The 21,090-nt window shown below is 37.0% G+C and overlaps 1 protein-coding gene across 1 annotated transcript; it reads right to left on the bottom strand.

The window, feature by feature from the left end:
* Nucleotides 1–7,951: 7,951 nt before the first annotated feature.
* Nucleotides 7,952–20,673, bottom strand: tacr1b (tachykinin receptor 1b). Its single transcript, XM_067397504.1, has 5 exons — nucleotides 20,054–20,673; nucleotides 18,054–18,248; nucleotides 13,065–13,215; nucleotides 9,385–9,581; nucleotides 7,952–9,312 (listed from the first exon to the last, which is right to left on the bottom strand). Exons 1-5 carry the CDS (start codon nucleotides 20,458–20,460, stop codon nucleotides 9,024–9,026), a joined length of 1,239 nt encoding a protein of 412 aa, XP_067253605.1. The 5' UTR covers nucleotides 20,461–20,673; the 3' UTR covers nucleotides 7,952–9,023.
* Nucleotides 20,674–21,090: the final 417 nt, after the last annotated feature.

The following is a 21,090-nucleotide window of genomic DNA, read 5'->3' as shown; positions in this document are numbered from 1 at the left end:
CACTTCATAAAGGCCTGTTCAAACCGGGACGAATATCGCGCACGATTTTCGCCGACGTTTAACGCCTCGTGACTAAACAACGGCGCCAATGTGAGTGTGCACACCGGCGCGAAAAACGCGAGGCGTAAAAGCGACATTTTTAAAAAAACGCCTAGGGTTCGTTTTTTTGGTTTGGCGCGCCGCGTTAAAAACTGCCCGACCAATGAGATTGGCGCTTTTGTTCACGTGCCTGGAGCTACTGAAGTTACAGTAAAACACGACTTGGTGGCGCTCAAGCACAAAACGGTCTTACCGAGCACACAAGACGACGAAGAGAACGTAAGTAGTCGAGGAAGACCCCTACAAACTATCCCTGCATCTCAAAACAGCTCGTCCTAGGTCGTGTATCAGTATACCATGTAAATGAATGTGGCCGACTCCCTGATCAGTGCCCTGACTAGTGAAGTAGAGAGCTGATTGAGACGCACACTATGGGTGCTCTGCCAAAGATGTGTATTATTTCTGTTTTTTTACTTTTTTTTTTCTTTTACATTCAAGAAATATAGTTGAGAATGTCCGTTTCATAAATGTTCACTTGCACTACTGTCATTGTGACTTATTTGCACTACCGTTTCTGATATTCGTTCCGGTGTGTACGGGCTTTAACATTAAGGTTGAACCATTGCAGTCACATGAACTGTTTTAAATATGTTTTTAGTTCCTTTCTGGGAGTTTGAAAGTCTAAGTTAACTTTCTGTCAATGCAGGCCTCACGGGCCATTAGATTTTATCAAAAATATCTTAAATTGTATTCCGAAGATGAACGGGTGTGGAACGACATGAAGGTGGGTAATTAAAGACAGAGTTTTCATTTTTGGGTGAACTAACCCTTTAACTAGACTGTGGCGGCCCATGTCCTTCCTGAAAAATCAATTCCTCTTTGGAGAAAATGAATGGGATTTTTACTTTTGGAACTGCTCTATTGTCACACAAGGCAATTTAGATACTCAAGGCCATAGGCATAATTCACAAAGAGGATTACAGCTCACTAAAATTCAGCATAGCACGTCGATGAAATTATTTAGTGCACCAAGCATTTTTCCATTATGGTGTTAAGGTCATTTTTTTTGCTAGAAAGGATGATGAAGAGGAAGACGAAGCATCTTAATGCACATCTTCTGGATGTTTTGCCTCTATCTGTCTTCCCCGTGACTAAGCTTTGTGATTCAATATCAATAATTAAGTATTGTAAATGCAGACAGCTAGGCCTCATCAATCAAGGAATATCTAGGCTAATATGTATGATTATAATTATTCTATGCAGATGGCTTGGGGTGCTGTGATTAATCATTTGTTAAAGGCATTCTTTGATATGTCTGCTTGGACTCCATAAAGCATATCATTAAAACCCATTTAGCCATTCAAAAGATTGAATGACAGGTTATCAAAGACAAGCTGATCCACGCCTCGCCACTTCAGCTGAAGATGTCACTGTAGCATCTGATTATATCAAGACTTAAATTAACTCAACTCTCTGTGTGCAACAGGTCTCCTGGAGTGAGTGATGCTCAAAGATCCTTTCAAGGTAAATCATATTCTGTCCTTTGATACAGGGTTGGAGAGCAGGTCTGAAAATGAAAACATGTGGACACACAACTTTAGTGATCTGTGTTTAAGTGTTCTCCATCATGTGTTTGGAATTTAGAGCCATCATTGGGTGAATAATGGGCCAAAATTTGGTTATATTGGTTATATTGGTGTTAATGTATTTTAAATATTTTTTTAAAAATATGTATGTATATTTTTTGCTTGCACAATTTTTTTTTATGCTGGCCCTAGAACATATTTTATGTGCATCCAAAATCATCCAATATTTATTATATTTTATAATTAATTTTAATGTTTTTTGGTTGTTTTTTTACATTTTTTAATATAAATATTTTTTTAGGTTTTTAATTAGCAAAACACTCTAAATGACCTTTAGTCATTACTTAAATATATATATTGTTGTGAAATAAAAAATCAAGTTCTGAAATGCTGTTAGACTTTTTACTTGTAATTGTTATTTTATTGAGCTTGGATGACGCACAAATTATGCCTATTGATTCGATATACTATCATGACTTGTCATAGTTTAACATTTTCAGTTAATCAAAAATGTATTTTATTTTAAGTTCTGTTCAAGTAAAATACAATCTGATGACGTGTAAACGTGTTTCATTGTTTTGAGTTGTATGAACACTTCTTTTAATTTAGACAAACTTAAGTTAAGTGAAACTGGGCTGGGATTTATATTTCCTATCATGTTTTGGCCATGGCACTTGAAAGGGAGAGTAAATGCTAAAATTAAGTGTTATATAATGTTTTCTGCACAAGATTAATGGTAAGGGAGATTTCGCAGTAATTAGTGTTTTGTTATGCTAATTTAGAAGAGTTTCTGTTAATGTGGGTTTTTGGAGATTTACCATCATGGTGACAAGCGGTGCTTGGTAAGTTAGTTACTTAGAAATGCATTTTATTGTGTTCAAAAAGCATCTTCACCTTACTTAAAACATTATGTTGGATCAACTTAAATAGTTGCATTCATGTTGACAATTTTTAAGTTCATGTTACTTAGAAATGTGTTTTTATTGTGGCAAAAAAACGTCTTCACTTTACTTAAAACATTATGTTGGATCAACTCAAAATATTGCTTTGAATTAATGTAATTCTCCCAATTGACTTAAGTTAAAAATTCTAGTGGATAACATATATTTTTTTTGTTGAACCAATGTTTTATTTTTTAGAGTGTACCTTAAATTTTTAAGTACAATCAACTGTATGTCATAAACTTAAGTACAATCAACTGTAAGTCATTTCAACTTAAATTGCATTAAAATGACTTAAAAAACATGTTGAATCTTATATAACTTATTTAAAAAGCTGAAAATCGTTTAACTTGATGAGTTAAAGTAATGTAAAAACATATGTCGTCATGACTTATTGACCATATGTTACTTATTTAAAGGGTTAGTTCACCTAAAAAATGAAAATTCTGTCATTAATTACTCACTTGTTCCAAACCCGTGCCTTCGTTCATCTTCGGAACACAAATTAAGATTTTTTTATGAAATCCGTGAGCTTCCTGACCTCTGATAAACTGCAAAACCTGGAAGCGCTGCACTACTACGTCAAAAGCATAGGAGACCGACATGGAAGAGAAGAAATTGTTGAATAAAGTAATTATATTTGTTTTGTTTTTGCGCACAAAAAGTATTCTCATCGCTTCATAAGGTTGAACCACTGTAGTCACGTGGACTGTTTTAACGCTGTCTTTACTACCTTTCTGGGGCTTGAAAGTGGTATTAATGTTACAGTCTATCAGAGGTCAGAGAGCTCTCAGATTTTTTTCAAAAATATCTTAATTTGTGTTCCAAAGATGAATGAAGGTCTTACGGTTGCGGATCGACATTAGGGTGAGTAATAAATGACAGAATTTTCATTTTTGGGTGAACTAACCCTTTAAAGATGATTTTTTTGTTGTTGTTGTTGTTTTACATTTGAGCTCAAAAATTACAGATTTGTTTAAAGCTTCCCAGATTATCAATCACAAATCTCTTTGTTTCTTTGGCAAATCTAGCCAATGTTCAATACATACGATGAAGTGATAATGCAGCACTGGTCTGAGCTCTGAATCTTTGATATTTCCCCCTGTGTTGTGAATGCAGTAGTCCTATTTTGCTAAAACGTGTAGAGTGTCTCCGAGGGCTTCTCTATAGAAGTATGAGCCCTGTCTTTTAGGGCTAATGAAAAAGTTCATTAAATTAAATGAAAGCTTGAAACAATCCACTACCTGACCATTGCTGTGTAGAGAAAGAGAAGCATACCAGTTGATAGACATCTTGTCAGAGCACACAGCATACCTTGATGATATTGAACCCAACCGATTTCATTTTCTCCCCAGTGAATAGAACCTTTGAGAGCACTGCTCAGACTTGGCAGGATGTTCTTATTGTTGTCTAAACAGCTGGCTTTAGTATTTGTGGTAATTGTTTAGGGGGGTATAGGGGTATTTAAGAATGAAAAATGCTAATGAACTTGCCGATCTCATTGCACTTCTTTGGCTTGTCAGTTTTGCTCATTCGGAAGGGCAGGAGCGGGTTTTAGCTTTCAAGATATGGAAGATAACAAATGGATATTACTGCTTCAGACTGAAAAAAACATGCACACTCTCAGAGGAGTGTCTGGAGGTAGAGATTACAGCTCTGCTGCTAGGACAGTTACTGCCTCAGTTATTCCCACACAGCCTTGAACATTTAATTAAAGTCTTCTCTATGTTTCCGTTCATGTTGGTTCATTGAGGGCTTAGACAATGAGAATGATCCTGATATTTGACCCTGTCTCAGTTCTTAATTCTCCAACATGAAAAATGACTGCTGTTGTTTAAATGGGATGTTTAACTGTTAAGTATTAATTTTTTTAAATATAAAATTGACTTAAATATGTACTCTACTGTTAAAAAGTTTGGGGTCAGCAAAATTTTTAAATATTTTTAAAAGAAGATTTTACACCAAGATTGCATTTATTGTCGAAAATACAGTAAAAACAGTGAAATATTATTGCAATTTAAAATATCTATTTTCTATTTGAATATATTTTAGAATGTAATTTATTCCTGTCATTTTAAAGCTGAATTTTCAGCATCATTACTCCAGTATTCAGTGTCACATGATCCTTCAGAAATCATTCTAGTATGCTGATTTGCTGCTCAAAACATTTGTTGAAAACAGTTTTGCTATTTGTTATTTTTTGGAAACTGTGATAAAAAAAAAATTCAGGTTTTTTTAAATGAATAGAAAGTTGAAATTACCCTTTTATTTTAAATAGAAATCATTATCAATGTCTTTATAGTGTCACTTCTGATCATTGTAATGCATCCTTGCAGAATAAAATAATTAAGATTTATTTTTAAATAAATTATTGACCCCCTTTTTTCTTTTTTTTTTTTTACTTTTGAATGGTAGTGTAGTCTTTGTTAAAGAAGCCAAATTCTTTGATTTGCCAAATTCAGAAGCTTTATAAATGATTTGAAAAGGATTCAGCATTAACACTTTAGTATAGGGAACACATTCACTATTAATTATGACTTTTCCCTCAATAAACTCCTAACTTACTGCTTATTAATGGTTAGTAAGTTAGGAGTTAAGTTTAGGTATTGGGATTAGTAATGTAGAATATGGTCATGCAGAATAAGGAATTATTATGTGCTTAATAAGGACTAATAAACAGCCAATATCCTAGTAATATGCATGCCTATAAGCAACTATTAAAATATCCTAAAATAAAGTGTTATCGATTCAGCTAAATAACATAAGGTAGGACTCGATTGACTGGATTGTAAAAAGTGTGCAATGATATCTCTTTTCAGAATTTATATATTAATAAAAAAATAACAACAAGCACTTGTATTACATCAGAAAATAGTAATGGTATCTGATTTTATTAAGCAAAGCAGAGATGAAAACAAGAGCCATTTGAGATCTACATTTCCTTCAGAACATCATGACAAGACAAGTACACATTAATGTTTTCTCCATTGCAATCCAATATTAGCAGTGTAAGGCTATAAATGTAAAGCTCTTACACACTTACAGATGAGCAGTAGCTTTATTTTATGAACAAGTCTTTTATCTTAACAGATAAACAAATTAAATACATCATATGTACATACATAAAGCAGAGTGTAATCTATGCAGCTCTGTGGTGCTTTAAATAACATTACTGAGTTTGTGTGCTTTAAAAGAAATTCTGGTGGTGTGAGTTCAGGACGGGCTACCTGAAGGGCTGGTAGGAAAGTTTGGTCAACCTGTTTTATTTTTGCAGTTTATTTATTTTTATGGTTCCTCTAGAGGAGCAGTGTTTTTTTGGGTTGAAATTGCAAAATTTGGTGGTTAGTTATATTAGATTGAGGGGCCATTCTCATCCTTTGATTGGACAAAAAATTTGAATATGCCCCTGTGGACAACATGAGTCAAAATATTTGGTCCACTTCCTAGAGAAACACTGTAAATTTGAAATGGGCTAAAAGTTCAATCAAATTACTGCATATTCTACCATCAGACCCTCAAAGCTAACAGACATGGACACTTCGATCTCATATATGTCCTCTTATGATGATATTCTTGATATTATGGTCCCTAAAGTGTTTTTTTTTTTTTCCTGTTAAAATATTTGGCCAGTGGTGGGACAATTAAAACAACACAAATCAAATAAAAATAATTTAAAAAATAATTTAAAAATTATATATATATTAAAAAAAAGCTGAGAACATGAAGCTGGTTATGTGTTGCATTATGTAAAAGCAAATCTAACCAGTACTCTGTTTTTTCACAGTCTAAAAAATACAGAGTAACTCTAAACATGTGTCCACTGAGAGGGCTGAGATATTACGCGAGATGCAAGCGCATGCAGCTGCAGAGCAGTTCAAAAGGTGCAACATCGCTGCTCTTTTGTTCTTCTGCAGGCATCAAAGCAGCTCTAACACCTGCCCAACAAAGCAAGAGCCTCTACAATTTTGCGCTAAAAAAAGCATGTAAAGCGAGCACAAGCCACGTCAAACAGCATCACGATATTACATACAGATGTACAACAACTACTCTGTGAGAAAATGGACCCAAGATTAAAAGCAACGTGTAGAACTAGCACTTACTTGAATACTGATTTTGATAAAGCTGAAAAAGATCTGTTGTTGTTGCAGAAACTTCTGTACAACCTGTATAGCTCAGCATGTACTACTGTATATCAAAATGCCATTATAATTTAATTTCAATGCACAATCTTTACGAATATCTGTGCCTGAGTGTCTCTTTGTACACTTTCTTTTTTATCAAGATCTTACAATCAGTCACCACAAAACAAAAGCTAGGTGTTATTTTACAGAAAGCACACAAGTTTTTGAAATATACAATCAAAAATTAGAGTCTTATTATAATACAAAATATATATACCCTTAATAAAATGTATTTAACATGGTCTTTTTTGTACAGGCAGAGTAGATACATAATCTGAGATATATATAAAAATATTCTTGCTCCTCCAAGCTTTATAATGGTAGTAAAGGGGGGCAGATTTTAAAGCCAAAAAAATGCATCCATCCATCATAAAAGTGATCCAAGGAGTTAATAAATGCCTTCTGAAGCAAAGCGATGGGTTTTTGTAAGAAAAATATCTCTATTTAAAACGTATTAACTAAAATTACTAGCTTCCAGCAGATGACCGTACACATCGATTTGCAACATAAGAGTGACCTCTGACCCGTCACATGACGTAATGATGAACACAAAAGCTCAGAGGATAGAGCATGAAGTAGAAGTCTAAAACGACCATTTTTAAAGAGAAATGTGGGAGGATTTCGATATAAGAGAAGAGGAGCTTGAGTTTGTTGCCCAGCCCTATTTGTTTGAACTACATTTGCATCATATATCGCGTCACGGGTTACTCATTTGGTGCAAGTAGACTTGTATGCATACAGCCGTCTGCCGCAAGCTAGTTATTATAGTTAATAATGTTCTAAATATGGATGTGTACGGCTGTACGGAAGAGGATTAGGGCCAAGCAATAATAAAAAAATAAAACCATCTCGAGATTAAAGTTGTTAAATTTCTAGAAAAAACTCGTTAAATTTCGAGAAAAAAGTCGAAATAAAATGTTGAGAATAAACTCATTATATTACGAGAAAAAAACTTGTTAAATTTCGAGAAAAAAGTCCAGATAAAATTTTAAGATTAGTAATTAAATTATGAGAAAAAAGTTGTTAAATTACGAATTTGTTCTCGACTTTTTTCTCGTAATTTAATGACTTTATTCTCAACATTTTATCTCGACCTTTTTCTCGAAATTTAGCAAGTTTTTTTTTTCTCGTAATTTAATGAGTTTATTCTCAACATTTTATTTTTATTTATTCTCGATATTTAACAACTTTAATGTCTGCCGGAAGCTTGTTATTTGAATTTATAAAGTTTTAAATATAGATATTTTTTTACAAAAACGCATTACTTTGCTTCAAAAGGCCTTTATTAACCCCCTAGAACCATGTGGATTACTTTTTATAATGGATGTAAAGGATATTTTTAAATATATCTCTTCTTTCCATCTGAAAGAAGAAAGCCGTATACACCTAGGTTGGCTTGAGGGTGAGTAAATCATGGGATAATTTTCATTTTTGGGTGAACTAACCCTTTAACTACAGCCTGCTGAAAAAAAAAAAAAAATCTATTCTATTTCACTATTCCTTCATCTATTCTTTCACTATTCTTTAATCCCTCCCTATTCTAGCTTGTACTATTCTGAATTATGGCTGAAACTGACTAGCACTTCTTGTGTTTATTGCCTGTTTAAGATTGCCTGTTTAAGAACTTGTTTGTTGTACTCCTCAATTTCTAAATGTATAATGTAAATGTAACATGATGATAATAGTAAACTCTGGATTTAACAGAGGATTACTGTATAGTGATATAAATGGAAGTAGCAATGGCAGTACAAATTCCGTTTTATTTTCTCTCTCTGTGCTATATTTAACATGACCCTCTGCCTTCCAGACAAATCCTTTACATTGTCGCCTACATGGTCCAGTAATATACAACAACAGGTGCAAACCCTTCCACGTCGTCATGCTGGCTATCGTATCATCAACAACCGGCAGTAATGACGAACAGATCGTTTCCAAGGGCATCAGCTGGTCAAGCTTTCCTAAACAAACCCACTGGGTCCTGGACTCCTGGAGCAAATGGCGATTGGCTAAGTTGTTGGACGAACTCTTACAGGGATAATCAGCCAGCTGTCTTGGGTAGTAAAACTCAAGACAATATGAATCCTCCACAGACTATGACAATGCTGTTCAGATGATATATTGACCAATATACTATGATGTTTCCACACATTAGCCTTCCCTCCCCAAGAAAACCTAAAAACCTGTTTTGGTTTGTTGTACCTCACATCACAACATTCCCTGGAACATGAACTTCTCCTCACAGGATTGGTACTATAACACTGAAAGTATTTCCTACATTATGCTAGGTTGTTACTAGAATAGAAGATGGAGGACTCTGATACAGTCTTTGAAGCGCTTTGTGAAGAACCATTGGACGTGAGATCTATGGAACTTCGATTTGTATTCTCCTGAAGGTCCCCCTCGCCAACCGGCATGACTGTGGATACTGTGGTCTCCATTCGGCTGGTGCGGTAAATGCTGGCCTGTGTCTGAAGATAGCGGGTTGACTTGAGCTCCAGACCTTCATAAGAGCCTCGAGGGACACAAGGACACCAGAAGAACGCCTGTTGGAATCCAGCTCGAAACCTGCACAGATAGATGAGTATTGTATGATTCCCTTTGAAACCTGAACCTGTTTTCCAGTGAACCAAATCTTACCTGTCATTGAGAAGACAGTAGATCATGGGATTGTACATGGTGGAGCTCATGGCAAGCCACATGATTCCTAAGTACACCTGCTGGATGTAGGGTTCCTCAAACAAGTGAGGAAGGAACTGGTGCACCAGGAAGTAGACATGGTAGGGCAGCCAGCAGATGGCGAAGGTGCACACAACGACGATCATCATCTTCACCACCTATGCAGGTAAAATAGAAGAAGCTGGAGTAAGTTAAAAACCTAGTCATGTTCCAGCAAAGTTGATCACCAGCTTATGTTGTATTTTGGATGCTGGTCCCCAAGAATGGGATCTTGGTGTGCTGGCCGCCTAAACGCTTTTATAATATTCTTTTAAAACTGTTGCTTTTCAGATTGTACAAACATGATCCACACTGTAAGCCATGTCACACTGTAGGATCTCAGTTGTCATTCATGTCAGACAGTACGTTAATAAAGTCGAGTTAAAAATGGAAACACGCAAGAAGACTTGTCCGATGTTTTAAATCATCAATCTGTGACACGTTCGGTGAAATCACTAGTGTTAAAGGAATAGTTCACCCACAACTGAAAATTATTCTATGATTTACTCACCCTCAAGCCATCCTAGGTGTATATGACTATCTTCTCTCAGATGAACACAATCAGAGTTATATTAAAGGTGCCATTGAATGTTTTTTTACAAGATGTAATATAAGTCTAAGGTGTACCCTGAATGTGTCTGTGAAGTTTCAGCTCAAAATACCCCAGAGATTTTTTTAAATTCATTTTTTTAACTGCCTATTTTGTGGCATAATTAGAAATGCGCCGATTCAGGTTGCGGTTTTATTTTATATCGCGCGCTCCCTGCCCCCGGAGCTCACGCTTGCCTTAAACAGTGCATAAACAAAGCTAATATAACCCTCAAAATAGATCTTTACAAAGTGTTCGTCATGCATACTGCATGCATGTGTCGGATTATATGAGAATAATATTTATTTGGATGTTTACATTTGCTTCTGAATGAATTTGTGGCTGTGCTCCGCTAATGCTACACTGTTGGAGAGATTTATAAAGAATGAAGTTGTGTTTATGAATTATACAGACTGCAAGTGTTTAATAATGAAAATAACGACAGCTCTTGTCTCCATGACTACAGTAAGAAACAATGGTAAACCGCATTTAACAGTACATTAGCAACATGCTAACGAAACATTTAGAAAGACAGTTTACAAATATCACTAAAAATATCATGTAATCATGGATCATGTCAGTTATTATTGCTCCATCTGCCATTTTTCGCTGTTGTTCTTGCTTGCTTACCTAGTCTGATGATTCAGCTGTGCACAGATCCAGACGTTAATACTGGCTGCCCTTGTCTAATGCCTTGAACATGAGCTGGCATATGCAAATATTGGGGGCATACATATTAATGAGCCCGACTGTTATGTAACAGTCGGTGTTATGTTGAGATTCGCCTGTTCTTCGGAGGTGTTTTAAACAAATGAGATTTATATAAGAAGGAGGAAACAATGGAGTTTGAGACTCACTGTATGTCATTTCCATGTACTGAACTCTTGTTATTTAACTATGCCGAGGTAAATTCAATATTTAATTCTAGGGCACCTTAAAAAAATATCCTGGCTCTTCTGAACTTTATAATGGTAGAGAATGGCGCTTGAGATTTTGAAGCCCAAAAAAGTGCATGCATCCATCATAAAAGTAATCCACACTGCTCCAGGGGATTAATGAGTGCCTTCTGAAGCGAAGCAACGGGTTTTTGTAAGAAAAATATCCATATTTTCAACTTTACAATCTATCATAACCAGCTTCTGGCAAATATCCGTACAAAAGTCGACTTACGGTGGAAGCCTAACCTCTGATGCGACGCGTGACGTATTGATGAATGTGGAAGCAAAACAAAACAAAATATCGGTCATGAATTAGAAGTCTAAAATGAAAATTTTTAAATAGAAATGTTGGAGGATTTCGATAAGAGTAGAGGAGCTTTATTTCAGACAGGACCACTTTGGCAAGTTACTGAGTTTATTGAACACAATTATCTTTGGCGGTATGGTTCCTTACGGGGGTTCTTGCTCCAAAATTAATTGGACATACAAGAGCTTTAACATTAACCCCCCGGAACCATCAGCTTGGAAATACACAGACAATTAAGACACTAGTAATGTCTTTAAGAGCGAACGTGGTATCATGTAGATATGGCAGTAGGACGTCTATACTGTAGCTTGGTTATGAGGATGAGTGTCTCTCAGCAGTGAGGTCCATGCTGGCCGGGACTTGAAGCCTTATTGACTTATAGGTAGTGATCTGGAACAAAAGAAGACGACAACCAGAAGGTGCACTGTAATATGTTATAATGGGGAGGGAGGGAGGGTTGCGAGCAGTTTGAGCATACTTACCGAGCAGCGATGCCACGTATATATGTCCAGTGTCTAATAGGAGAATAGTAATGATTGGAGCGATTTGACAACTGACCGCGTCAGCTGGTCGCGGCACTATGCCTACGTGGCCTGACTGAACTAACGCTGTGCTCGATTTGTTTGAAAAGGCGTCTGCCTACTCCTACAATTATATGTTGTGTCAGATGTTACGCTTCCGCCGTAAGTCGCCTTGCATATGGTTGTTTGTCGGAAGCTGGTTATTATAGTTTATAAAGTTTTAAATATGGATATTTTTCTTTTACAAAAACCCATAGCTTCACTTTAGAAGGCAGTTATTAACCCACTGGAGTCGTATGGATTACTTTTATGATGGATGGATGCACTTTTTTGGGCTTCAAAATCATGAGTGCCATTCACTCCCATTATAAAGCTTGGAAGAGCCAGGATATTTTTAATATAACTCCGATTGTGTTTGTCTGAAAGAAGATAGTCATAGACACCTAGGATGGCTTGAGGGGGCGAAATTCATGGGAAAAAAGTCATTTTTGGGTGAACTATCCCTTTCATTTTCATGGCTTGTCTTGAAAAGAAAAACAAAACTAAGCTGTCAGCCAACATGTCAAACTAGTGAACAAAGACTTGGCCTAGGAACAGAGGTATCTTTTAGGATTCTCAACATTTGTCTCAGATAGCCAAATCTAAAACAATTTGAGTGCTGTTGAGAGGATTCGTAAACACCTCTGATTGGCGACTGTGTTGACGTGCTCATCGGATATGTCTGTGATTGGCTACAATGATCAATGCACTGGAGCATTTGAAAGCGCACAAAGTGTTTGAGTTTGAAAGCTGGAGCGGGAGCGTTTGAAAGCAGGCATCTATCAGCCGAATGGTCCACGATAGACGCTTGCTTTCAAATACTCCCATGTGTATCTGTGTAAGCGCTCGGTGAAGAGCATCATTGACTATTTACGTTTTTAAAGCATTGATCATTGAAGCCAGTTACAGACGTATCTGATGAGCACGTCAACACAATGGCCAATCAAAAGTGTTTACGAATCCGCTCAACAGCACTCAAAGCATCACATTTTTAAAATTTCAATACGGACTTGGTACCAAAATCAGTACTTTTGACAACTCTAGAACCTGGCTTAACTAGATAAACCAGCAAGATATTCCATCAATATTATGTCATTGATGTTATGTCAACAAGCATCATCAGGTATGTTTGGCTGGATCCATTCAAGCTGGTATTTTCAGCAAGGCAATTGACATTTAAACTTTTATGTCACTATGCAGATGATGACCTTCCGTTTGGCGGTTAGCTGCTCTCGATAGCGGTCTGAAGAGTCTCCAGGTATCTCACTGGCCCAGAGAGTGCATCCCACCACCAGGTAAGCACAACCCATGATGAGCAAAGGTAGAAAGTAAATAAGCACAACCACGCAGACGTAATACCTGTGAGAGGAAGAGACAGAAGACAGCCAGATGGGTAATTACAGGCAGCCAATGAACAAGAACATGACAAGAAACCCAAGATGAAAATAGACCCAAAGTTGTTGAGACATATTTTGAGTGCATATTTTTACACAAAAGGATGCCACACACCAACACCTCAGAGTCCCACATGTTTTCTCACATTAGCTGCCGCTTAAAAATAACCGCTGGAAAACTTTTGAATCATGAACTGTGAATGCTCTCAGGATTCATTCGCTGCGGCAGTGCCTCTCTTCTTTTTGAGCGCCGTACAATTCAACATACTAATTAGCTTGAGGCTTATCTAGAAAGACACTCGCCTCACAGGAGAGGTATAGAGGGAAAATGTACGCAGGCCTTTCACGCATTAACCAAAAAATTCTGAATCCCTGTCCCTTAAAACTGTCCAAAAAAAGCCTTCTTCTCTTTTGTTCTTTTGATGGAACGCGTCTTACAGACGTGCTATGAAGGATGAGCCAAATGAGTTGTGGGGCTTTACCGCTGTCCTTTTCAAGAATCCATAACTATCTCAGTGGGTGAGAGGTAATTAAATATTGTCCAGTTGATTAATTTCAAAAACGCTTGTAACTTGGTATGAAATAGACGTGCTAACATGACGGGTGATTGCACGAAAACAAAGGCATGCAGTGCACGTGCCAAAATCCTGCAGATTTCCATGGCTAGACGCAGAATAATGCGAAAGAAAACATTAGCAGCTTTCAATCTTAATTGTCCCGTTCTCTCTATCTCCCCCTTTCGGTCCCTCTCTGGCTATCCATCATCACACACACACACACACACACACACACACACACACACACACACAGATCAACCAGCCAGTTAAAGAGGGTTCATTGATCAGTGCTTCTTATCTTGTACACCAGTGCTACCAGGATTTGGTCCCTCGGAGACTATATATACCTTTAAAGAAAGTTCAGGCACACAAAAGCTTGAGATACAACCTCAAAAATTGATTCCTGCCAAGTTGGATTGGTGAGGTCTGACAGGTTGTGTCACTCGAAGGAGGTAGACATGTTGACTGCTTTGGCGTGACAGGGAGAAGCCTGCTGGAAGATTGACTGTACGGGTGGGTGAACGACTAAGCTGTTACGGAAATAACAGTATGCCGTCGACACCTGACACCTACAGAGGCATTGCAGGATATTGGAGAATCGGATTGGAGTCGGTAGCAATTAGAGTGTTGAGCGTATGTGAAGATATATCAAAACTCATTCAGTAGCTGATAAATATGTGATTAAGATGCAGGATAGGGCGTATTGCTACTTGGTCACTGTTTAAATATTCATATCGTAAATCAGACCACGCCGCACACTTTGTATTGAATACTGTTGAGAGTGCACCCTATGGTGTTCCTAATGTTGTTTTCATACTGCATTGGCAGATTTCTCATTGCTATGTTGTTGGTGTTTTGCTAAAGTAAGCAGTGTTGTCTTGCAGGAGGAGACATGCCACACTGCACCAACTTGAAAGTTTGGTGCCTTTGCTTAAAGGATTAGTTCACTTCAGAATTAACATTTTCTGATAATTTCCTCATCCCCATGTCATGCAAAATGTTTATGTCTTTCTTCGGTCGAAAGATGTTTTTTGAGGAAAACATTCCAGGATTTTTCTCCATATAGTGGACTTCAACAGTTACCAACAGGTTGAAGGTCCAAATTGCAGTTTCAGTGCAGCTTTAAAGGTCTGCACACGATCCCAGACGAGGAATATCTAGCGAAACAATCGATGCACCATGCATTACGTAATCGTGTTGGAAAGGTCACGCATGACATAGGCAGAAGTACCAAAATCGCCCAACATCGTTGTTTTACCTTTCTTTTTTTTTTTTTGTAAAGGCTGTTTGACTTCCGCCTACAGTACTTCTGTCTATATCACACATGACCTTTCCAACATAATGTGTGGCGCATCACAGAACTAGTGCAAGACGAGCATTTGTGGTTAAAAAATATATAATTTTTTTTTTTTTTTTTTAGAAAATGGCAGATAGTTTCACTAGGTAAGACCCTTATTCCTTGTCTGGGATCATGTAGAGCCCTTTGAAGCCACACTGAAACTGCAGTTTGGACCTTCAACTCGTTTGTAACACTTTATGGAGAAAAATACTGGAATGTTTTCCTCAAAAGCTTTAATTTCTTTTCATCTAAAGAAAGAAAGACATTAACATCTTGGATGACATGGGGTGAGTAAATGATCAGGAAATTTTAATTCTGAAGTGAACTAATCCTTTAAGGAGACAGCAGTACTGGGTAGATTAATTAATTGTAGTCGGTTACTGATTCCAAATTACATGACAAAAATTGTAGTTAGTAACATAATCCATTACATTACACATTTAAGGAAATATAATCTGACTACTTTTGGATTTCTTTTAGATTACTTTTGACCTAACTTGTTAAGTACATTGATTTGAGAACCACAAACTTAATTTTATTATTATGTATTATTATTATTTACCTAACTTATTAACTTAAAATCACAGGGGGGACTTAAAGTAAATATATTATGACAAAAAAAGTTGGGGAATCCCTGCATTGCATGTACAGTGGGTACGGAATGTATTCAGACCCCCTTAAATTTTTCACTCTTTGTTATATTGCAGCCATTTGCTAAAATCATTTAAGTTAATTTTTTTCCTCATTAATGTACACACAGCACCCCATATTGACAGAAAAACACAGAATTGTTGACTTTTTTGCAGATTTATTAAAAAAGAAAAACTGAAATATCACATGGTCTTAAGTATTCAGACCCTTTGCTCAGTATTTAGTGAAGCACCCTTTTGATCTAATACAGCCATGAGTCTTTTTGGGAAAGATGCAACAAGTTTTTCACACCTGGATTTGGGGATCCTCTGCCATTCCTCCTTGCAGATCCTCTCCAGTTTTGTCAGGTTGGATGGTAAACGTTGGTGGACAGCCATTTTTAGGTCTCTCCAGAGATGCTCAATTGGGTTTAAGTCAGGGCTCTGACTGGGCCATTCAAGAACAGTCACGGAGTTGTTGTGAAGCCACTCCTTCGTTATTTTAGCTGTGTGCTTAGGGTCATTGTCTTGTTGGAAGGTAAACCTTCGGCCCAGTCTGAGGTCCTGAGCACTCTGGAGAAGGTTTTCGTCCAGGATATCCCTGTACTTGGCCGCATTCATCTTTCCCTCAATTGCAACCAGTCGTCCTGTCCCTGCAGCTGAAAAACACCCCCACAGCATGATGTTGGGACTGTATTGGACAGCTGATGAGCAGTGCCTGGTTTTCTCCACACATACCGCTTAGAATTAAGGCCAAAAAGTTCTATCTTGGTCTCATCAGAACAGAGAATCTTATTTCTCACCATCTTGGCAAACTCCATGCGGGCTTTCATGTGTCTTGCACTGAGGAGAGGCTTCCATCGGGCCACTCTGCCATAAAGCCCCGACTGGTGGAGGGCTGCAGTGATGGTTGACTTTCTACAGCTTTCTCCCATCTCCCGACTGCATCTCTGGAGCTCAGCCACAGTGATCTTTGGGTTCTTCTTTACCTCTCTCACCAAGGCTCTTCTCCCCCGATAGCTCAGTTTGGCCGGACGGCCAGCTCTAGGAAGGGTTCTGGTCGTCCCAAACGTCTTCCATTTAAGGATAAGGAGGCCACTGTGCTCGTTAGGAACCTTAAGTGCAGCAGAAATTTTTTTGTAACCTTGGCCAGATCTGTGCCTTGCCACAATTGTGTCTCTGAGCTCTTTAGGCAGTTCCTTTGACCTCATGATTCTCATTTGCTCTGACATGCACTGTGAGCTGTAAGGTCTTATATAGACAGGTATGTGGCTTTCCTAATCAAGTCCAATCAGTATAATCAAACACAGCTGGACTCAAATGAAGGTGTAGAACCATCTCAAGGATGATCAGAAGAAATGGACAGCACCTGAGTTAAATATATGAGTGTCACAGCAAAGGGTCTGAATACTTAGGACCATGTGATATTTCAGTTTTTCTTTTTTAATAAATATGCAAAAATGTCAACAATTCTGTTTTTTTCTGTCAATATGGGGTGCTGTGTGTACATTCATGAGAAAAAAAAATGAACTTAAATGATTTTAGCAAATGGCTGCAATATAACAAAGAGTGAAAAATTTAAGGGGGTCTGAATACTTTCCGTACCCACTGTAAAAAGCATGAATTTGTTATATATGTAATGCAAGATTAAACGACTCACTGAGTGATAACTCAAATAGTATTTGAGTTAATTAGATATGCAGTGTTGTATGTTGAGAAAACATTTGTTAAATGTGAAGTGACTTCTGTAAATCCAGTGAAACTAGTGCAATTCCACAAACCTGGAAAGGCTTCTGAATGTTTATTTCTTTTTAGAAAGTAAAATTTAAAAGATAAAAAAGTAGTAGTAGAAAGGAATAATGAATGAGAATAACATGTAATCATGATAATAATCATGATGTAGTCTGATTACAAGTAATTTAAAATGTAATGTAATCTAATTACAATTACTTAATTTTTTGAATCTGCTTATGTAATCCAGATTACACATAATGAGTTACTACCCAGCACTGGGAGGCAGAATGGCAGGAGAAGAGTAGTATGTAAATATTACTACAATAGCAGGTGTTTTGAAGTGTTCTTAAGTGTGACTGTAGTTCATGTCTTGTTTCCAGACCTTTGTGTGGATTAGGACATTTTTAAATGTTGTACTTCAGCTAGGCTGTCCAACAAACATGCAAAATTTATTTTAGAGTATTGACCACATGTGACATTTTTTTCTCTTTTACAGCTACATTACCATTGTCTTTGACAGTCAGACTCAACAGCATGCACTTACGTCTTTTGAAAATCCCACACGCTGTACTCTGGCCAGTTGATATAGCACACGACGCGTCCCGGCAGCTGAGCGGTGCTGGAAAAATAGTACTGGGGGAAAGCCAGGAGCAGCGCCAGGGCCCAGATCACCCCCACCACCAACTTGGTCTCAGTGGATGACAGGCGCTGCTGGAGTGGGTGGATGATAGCCATGTACCTGCAGGGGGAGTTTAACAAAGGCAATGACCTGCTATTTATGCAAACTCAAAGGAGCATCAGCCACTTGAATTACCCCTAAATTATTTGCCTGGTCCTGCTGATTTGATTTGGGGAGTGAGAGAGATGACTAGTGGAGTTTGCCTTTTTAGTGGGTTGGGTGTTTCCTGACAGCAGTATAGAAAGGATGCAGCTTCGTTCTCTGATCTTTGCTTTGTGTTTTAACAGTGTTTCTACACAGGTTTGAATGCATCAATTCCATTTTCCCAAAAAACACAGTGGTTATGCTATGGTACAATGATGGTAACTGATGCCAGGACTGAATGTATTGAATGGTGACAGTATTCATGTACTATGGCTTTTACATGGTACTCCAAAGTACTTAAGGTAAGACTGCTTAAGGTAAAAATACCATAGCACACATTTAGAAAAAAAACAATACTATAAACAGAAATACCACAATAGAGGTGTAGACTCTGAAAAATGCTGGGTTAAAAACAACCTGAATTTGGGTTGAAAATCGGCAAACCCAGCGGTTGGGTTAATTGTTTGCCCAATGTGCTGGGCAGTTTTATTTATCCCAACTATTGTTTAAAAATTACTATATGGCTGGCTTAAAATGAACCCAAAATAGGTTGGAAATTAAAATTAGACATAATTACTAGAGGCAACAATAATAATCAAAAGATGAACATTTATTGATAAGCAATTTAATAAATGTTTATTTATTAAACATATAAATAAATATTAATTTCCAACATATTTTGGGCTCATTTTAAGCGAGCAATACAGTCATTTTTAAACAATAGCTGGATTAAATAAAACTACCCAGCAGGTTGGGTCAAACATTTAACCCAACTGCTGGGTTAAAACAATCCTATCGCTGGGTTTGTCCATTTTCAACCCAACTTGGGTTGTTTTTAACATTTTTTGAGTGTATTTTATGGTCCAGCATCCATCTCTACAGTGAACACTCCTTTACTGTATACATTTAAAAGAGTATAAATGTATAAATATATATATCAAACCTGTCAAACGTTTGTAAACATTACAGTTGTTTAATGTAAGGCTGTATTTATTGATTATATCTTATTATTATTATTATTATTATTAAGAATCTTAAAAAAGTATCACTATTTTCACAAAAATATTAAAGAGTAAAACTATTTTTGACCAGCAAATCAGCATATTGGAAGATTTCTGAAGCATCATGTGACACTGAAGATGCTGAAAATTCAGCTTTGATCACAGAAATAAATTACATTTTAAAATGATATTCAAATAGAAAACAGTTCTTTTAAATTTTTTTTTTTTTTTTTTTTCAAAATTACAGTTTTTGCTGTATTTTAGATTAAATAAATGTCTTTTACTGTATTTTTCATTAAATAGATGTGTTGGTGAAGTGACTTCTTTCAAAAACATTTGAAAATTGTAATTTTCCAAACTTTTGACAGGTACTTTAAATACTCTCAGTCACATATTCTTGTTTAGCCACATTTGACAGTGATTTTGATTCATCTGGCATTTCAAAAAACAATTTACCTTCACCTTTTAGACTTAAAACCTTCTCTAAAGCAAAGACATGGAGCAGAGATAAAGGAGCACATGTGTCTGATGCCCAGTTAATCCTTACAGAATAGTGGCAGTACCATGCAGTGATGCCAATGCAATGCTGTTGGATATATATTATGGACATTCATGTGCTATGGTATTCACATTGGCCTCCAGTGTCATTTCAAGAATACTATAGTACATGTAGCAAGAAAAAGAAAAAAAAAACTTTGTAAGTGTAAATAAATAGCTCACCTGTCCAGGGCTATTGCCGTCATTGAGTAAATACTTGCGAATACAGCTGCTATTGGAAAGAAGTTGTGAAATCTGCAGTAAACAAGTCCGAAGTACCATTCGTTGTGTACTGCATACACAAAGTTAATAACGGTATTGAAAGCCGACATAGACGCCTCTGCGAACGCAAGATTGACCAGAAAAGAGTTGGTAACAGTTCTCATGCGCTTATGCGCTAAAATGATCCAGATGACAGTGATATTTCCAACAACTGACACCAGAACTATACAGCAGTATGCGATGGCCCACAAAACTATCTGCCAAACCGGCTGAACGAACTGGTTCGAGAACACGTCTGTGTCATTCACCAGTGAGCCGTTGGTCCCGTTGCTGCTCGAGTTTTGCGAAGTGATGAAGAGAGGATCCATGATCCATAAATCATCAGAGAAAAAGCATTTCGGCAAAGAAAAGTTTAGGTTTTGTTGTTTTAAGATTGGATTAGAAAATTAGGTCCAAATAATCAAATCAAATGTCAGTGTTCTTCTCCCAGCGTCTTCAGAATACGCTGCAGGCTGAATCGCGGGCGCGTACTCGGCGCGCATCACCAAACGCGCTCCTGCGGCTCGCGCGACCGCGCAGTCTCGAACCAGGGTTGACACTGCGCGCTGCATCTTTCCAGTCACGCGCCAGTGAACACGCGCATCCTCCTTACTGACGCTTGTTTGACGTTAAAATGTGTTTTTGGCTGCTACTAATAATATCAATTTAAATTTGAAAACTTAATAGGCTAAACCAACAAAAAAAACTTCTGTAAAAATAACAAAGCCACAGTAAACCAATCATTCTTACTGCGCAGAACATTTTCATGTCCTCGTCATATATGTCTAAATGAATTGGAATAGATTAAATTCACATTTTTGAAGATGGAAAGTATATTAGTTTATCACAATTAAGTCAATATGGGGTGCATTTTATGTGAATTGTAGTCATAAAAAAATCTAATTAAAATATATTAAGAAATATTTCAGATGTTTTTTTGTTCTCTTTTTCAGGTTGAC

The sequence above is a fragment of the Chanodichthys erythropterus genome, chromosome 10 (genome assembly GCF_024489055.1).
Source record: "Chanodichthys erythropterus isolate Z2021 chromosome 10, ASM2448905v1, whole genome shotgun sequence".
Taxonomy (NCBI): domain Eukaryota; kingdom Metazoa; phylum Chordata; class Actinopteri; order Cypriniformes; family Xenocyprididae; genus Chanodichthys; species Chanodichthys erythropterus.
Note: the sequence above shows the minus strand (reverse complement) of the source record. Positions and strands in the feature narration are given on the sequence as shown.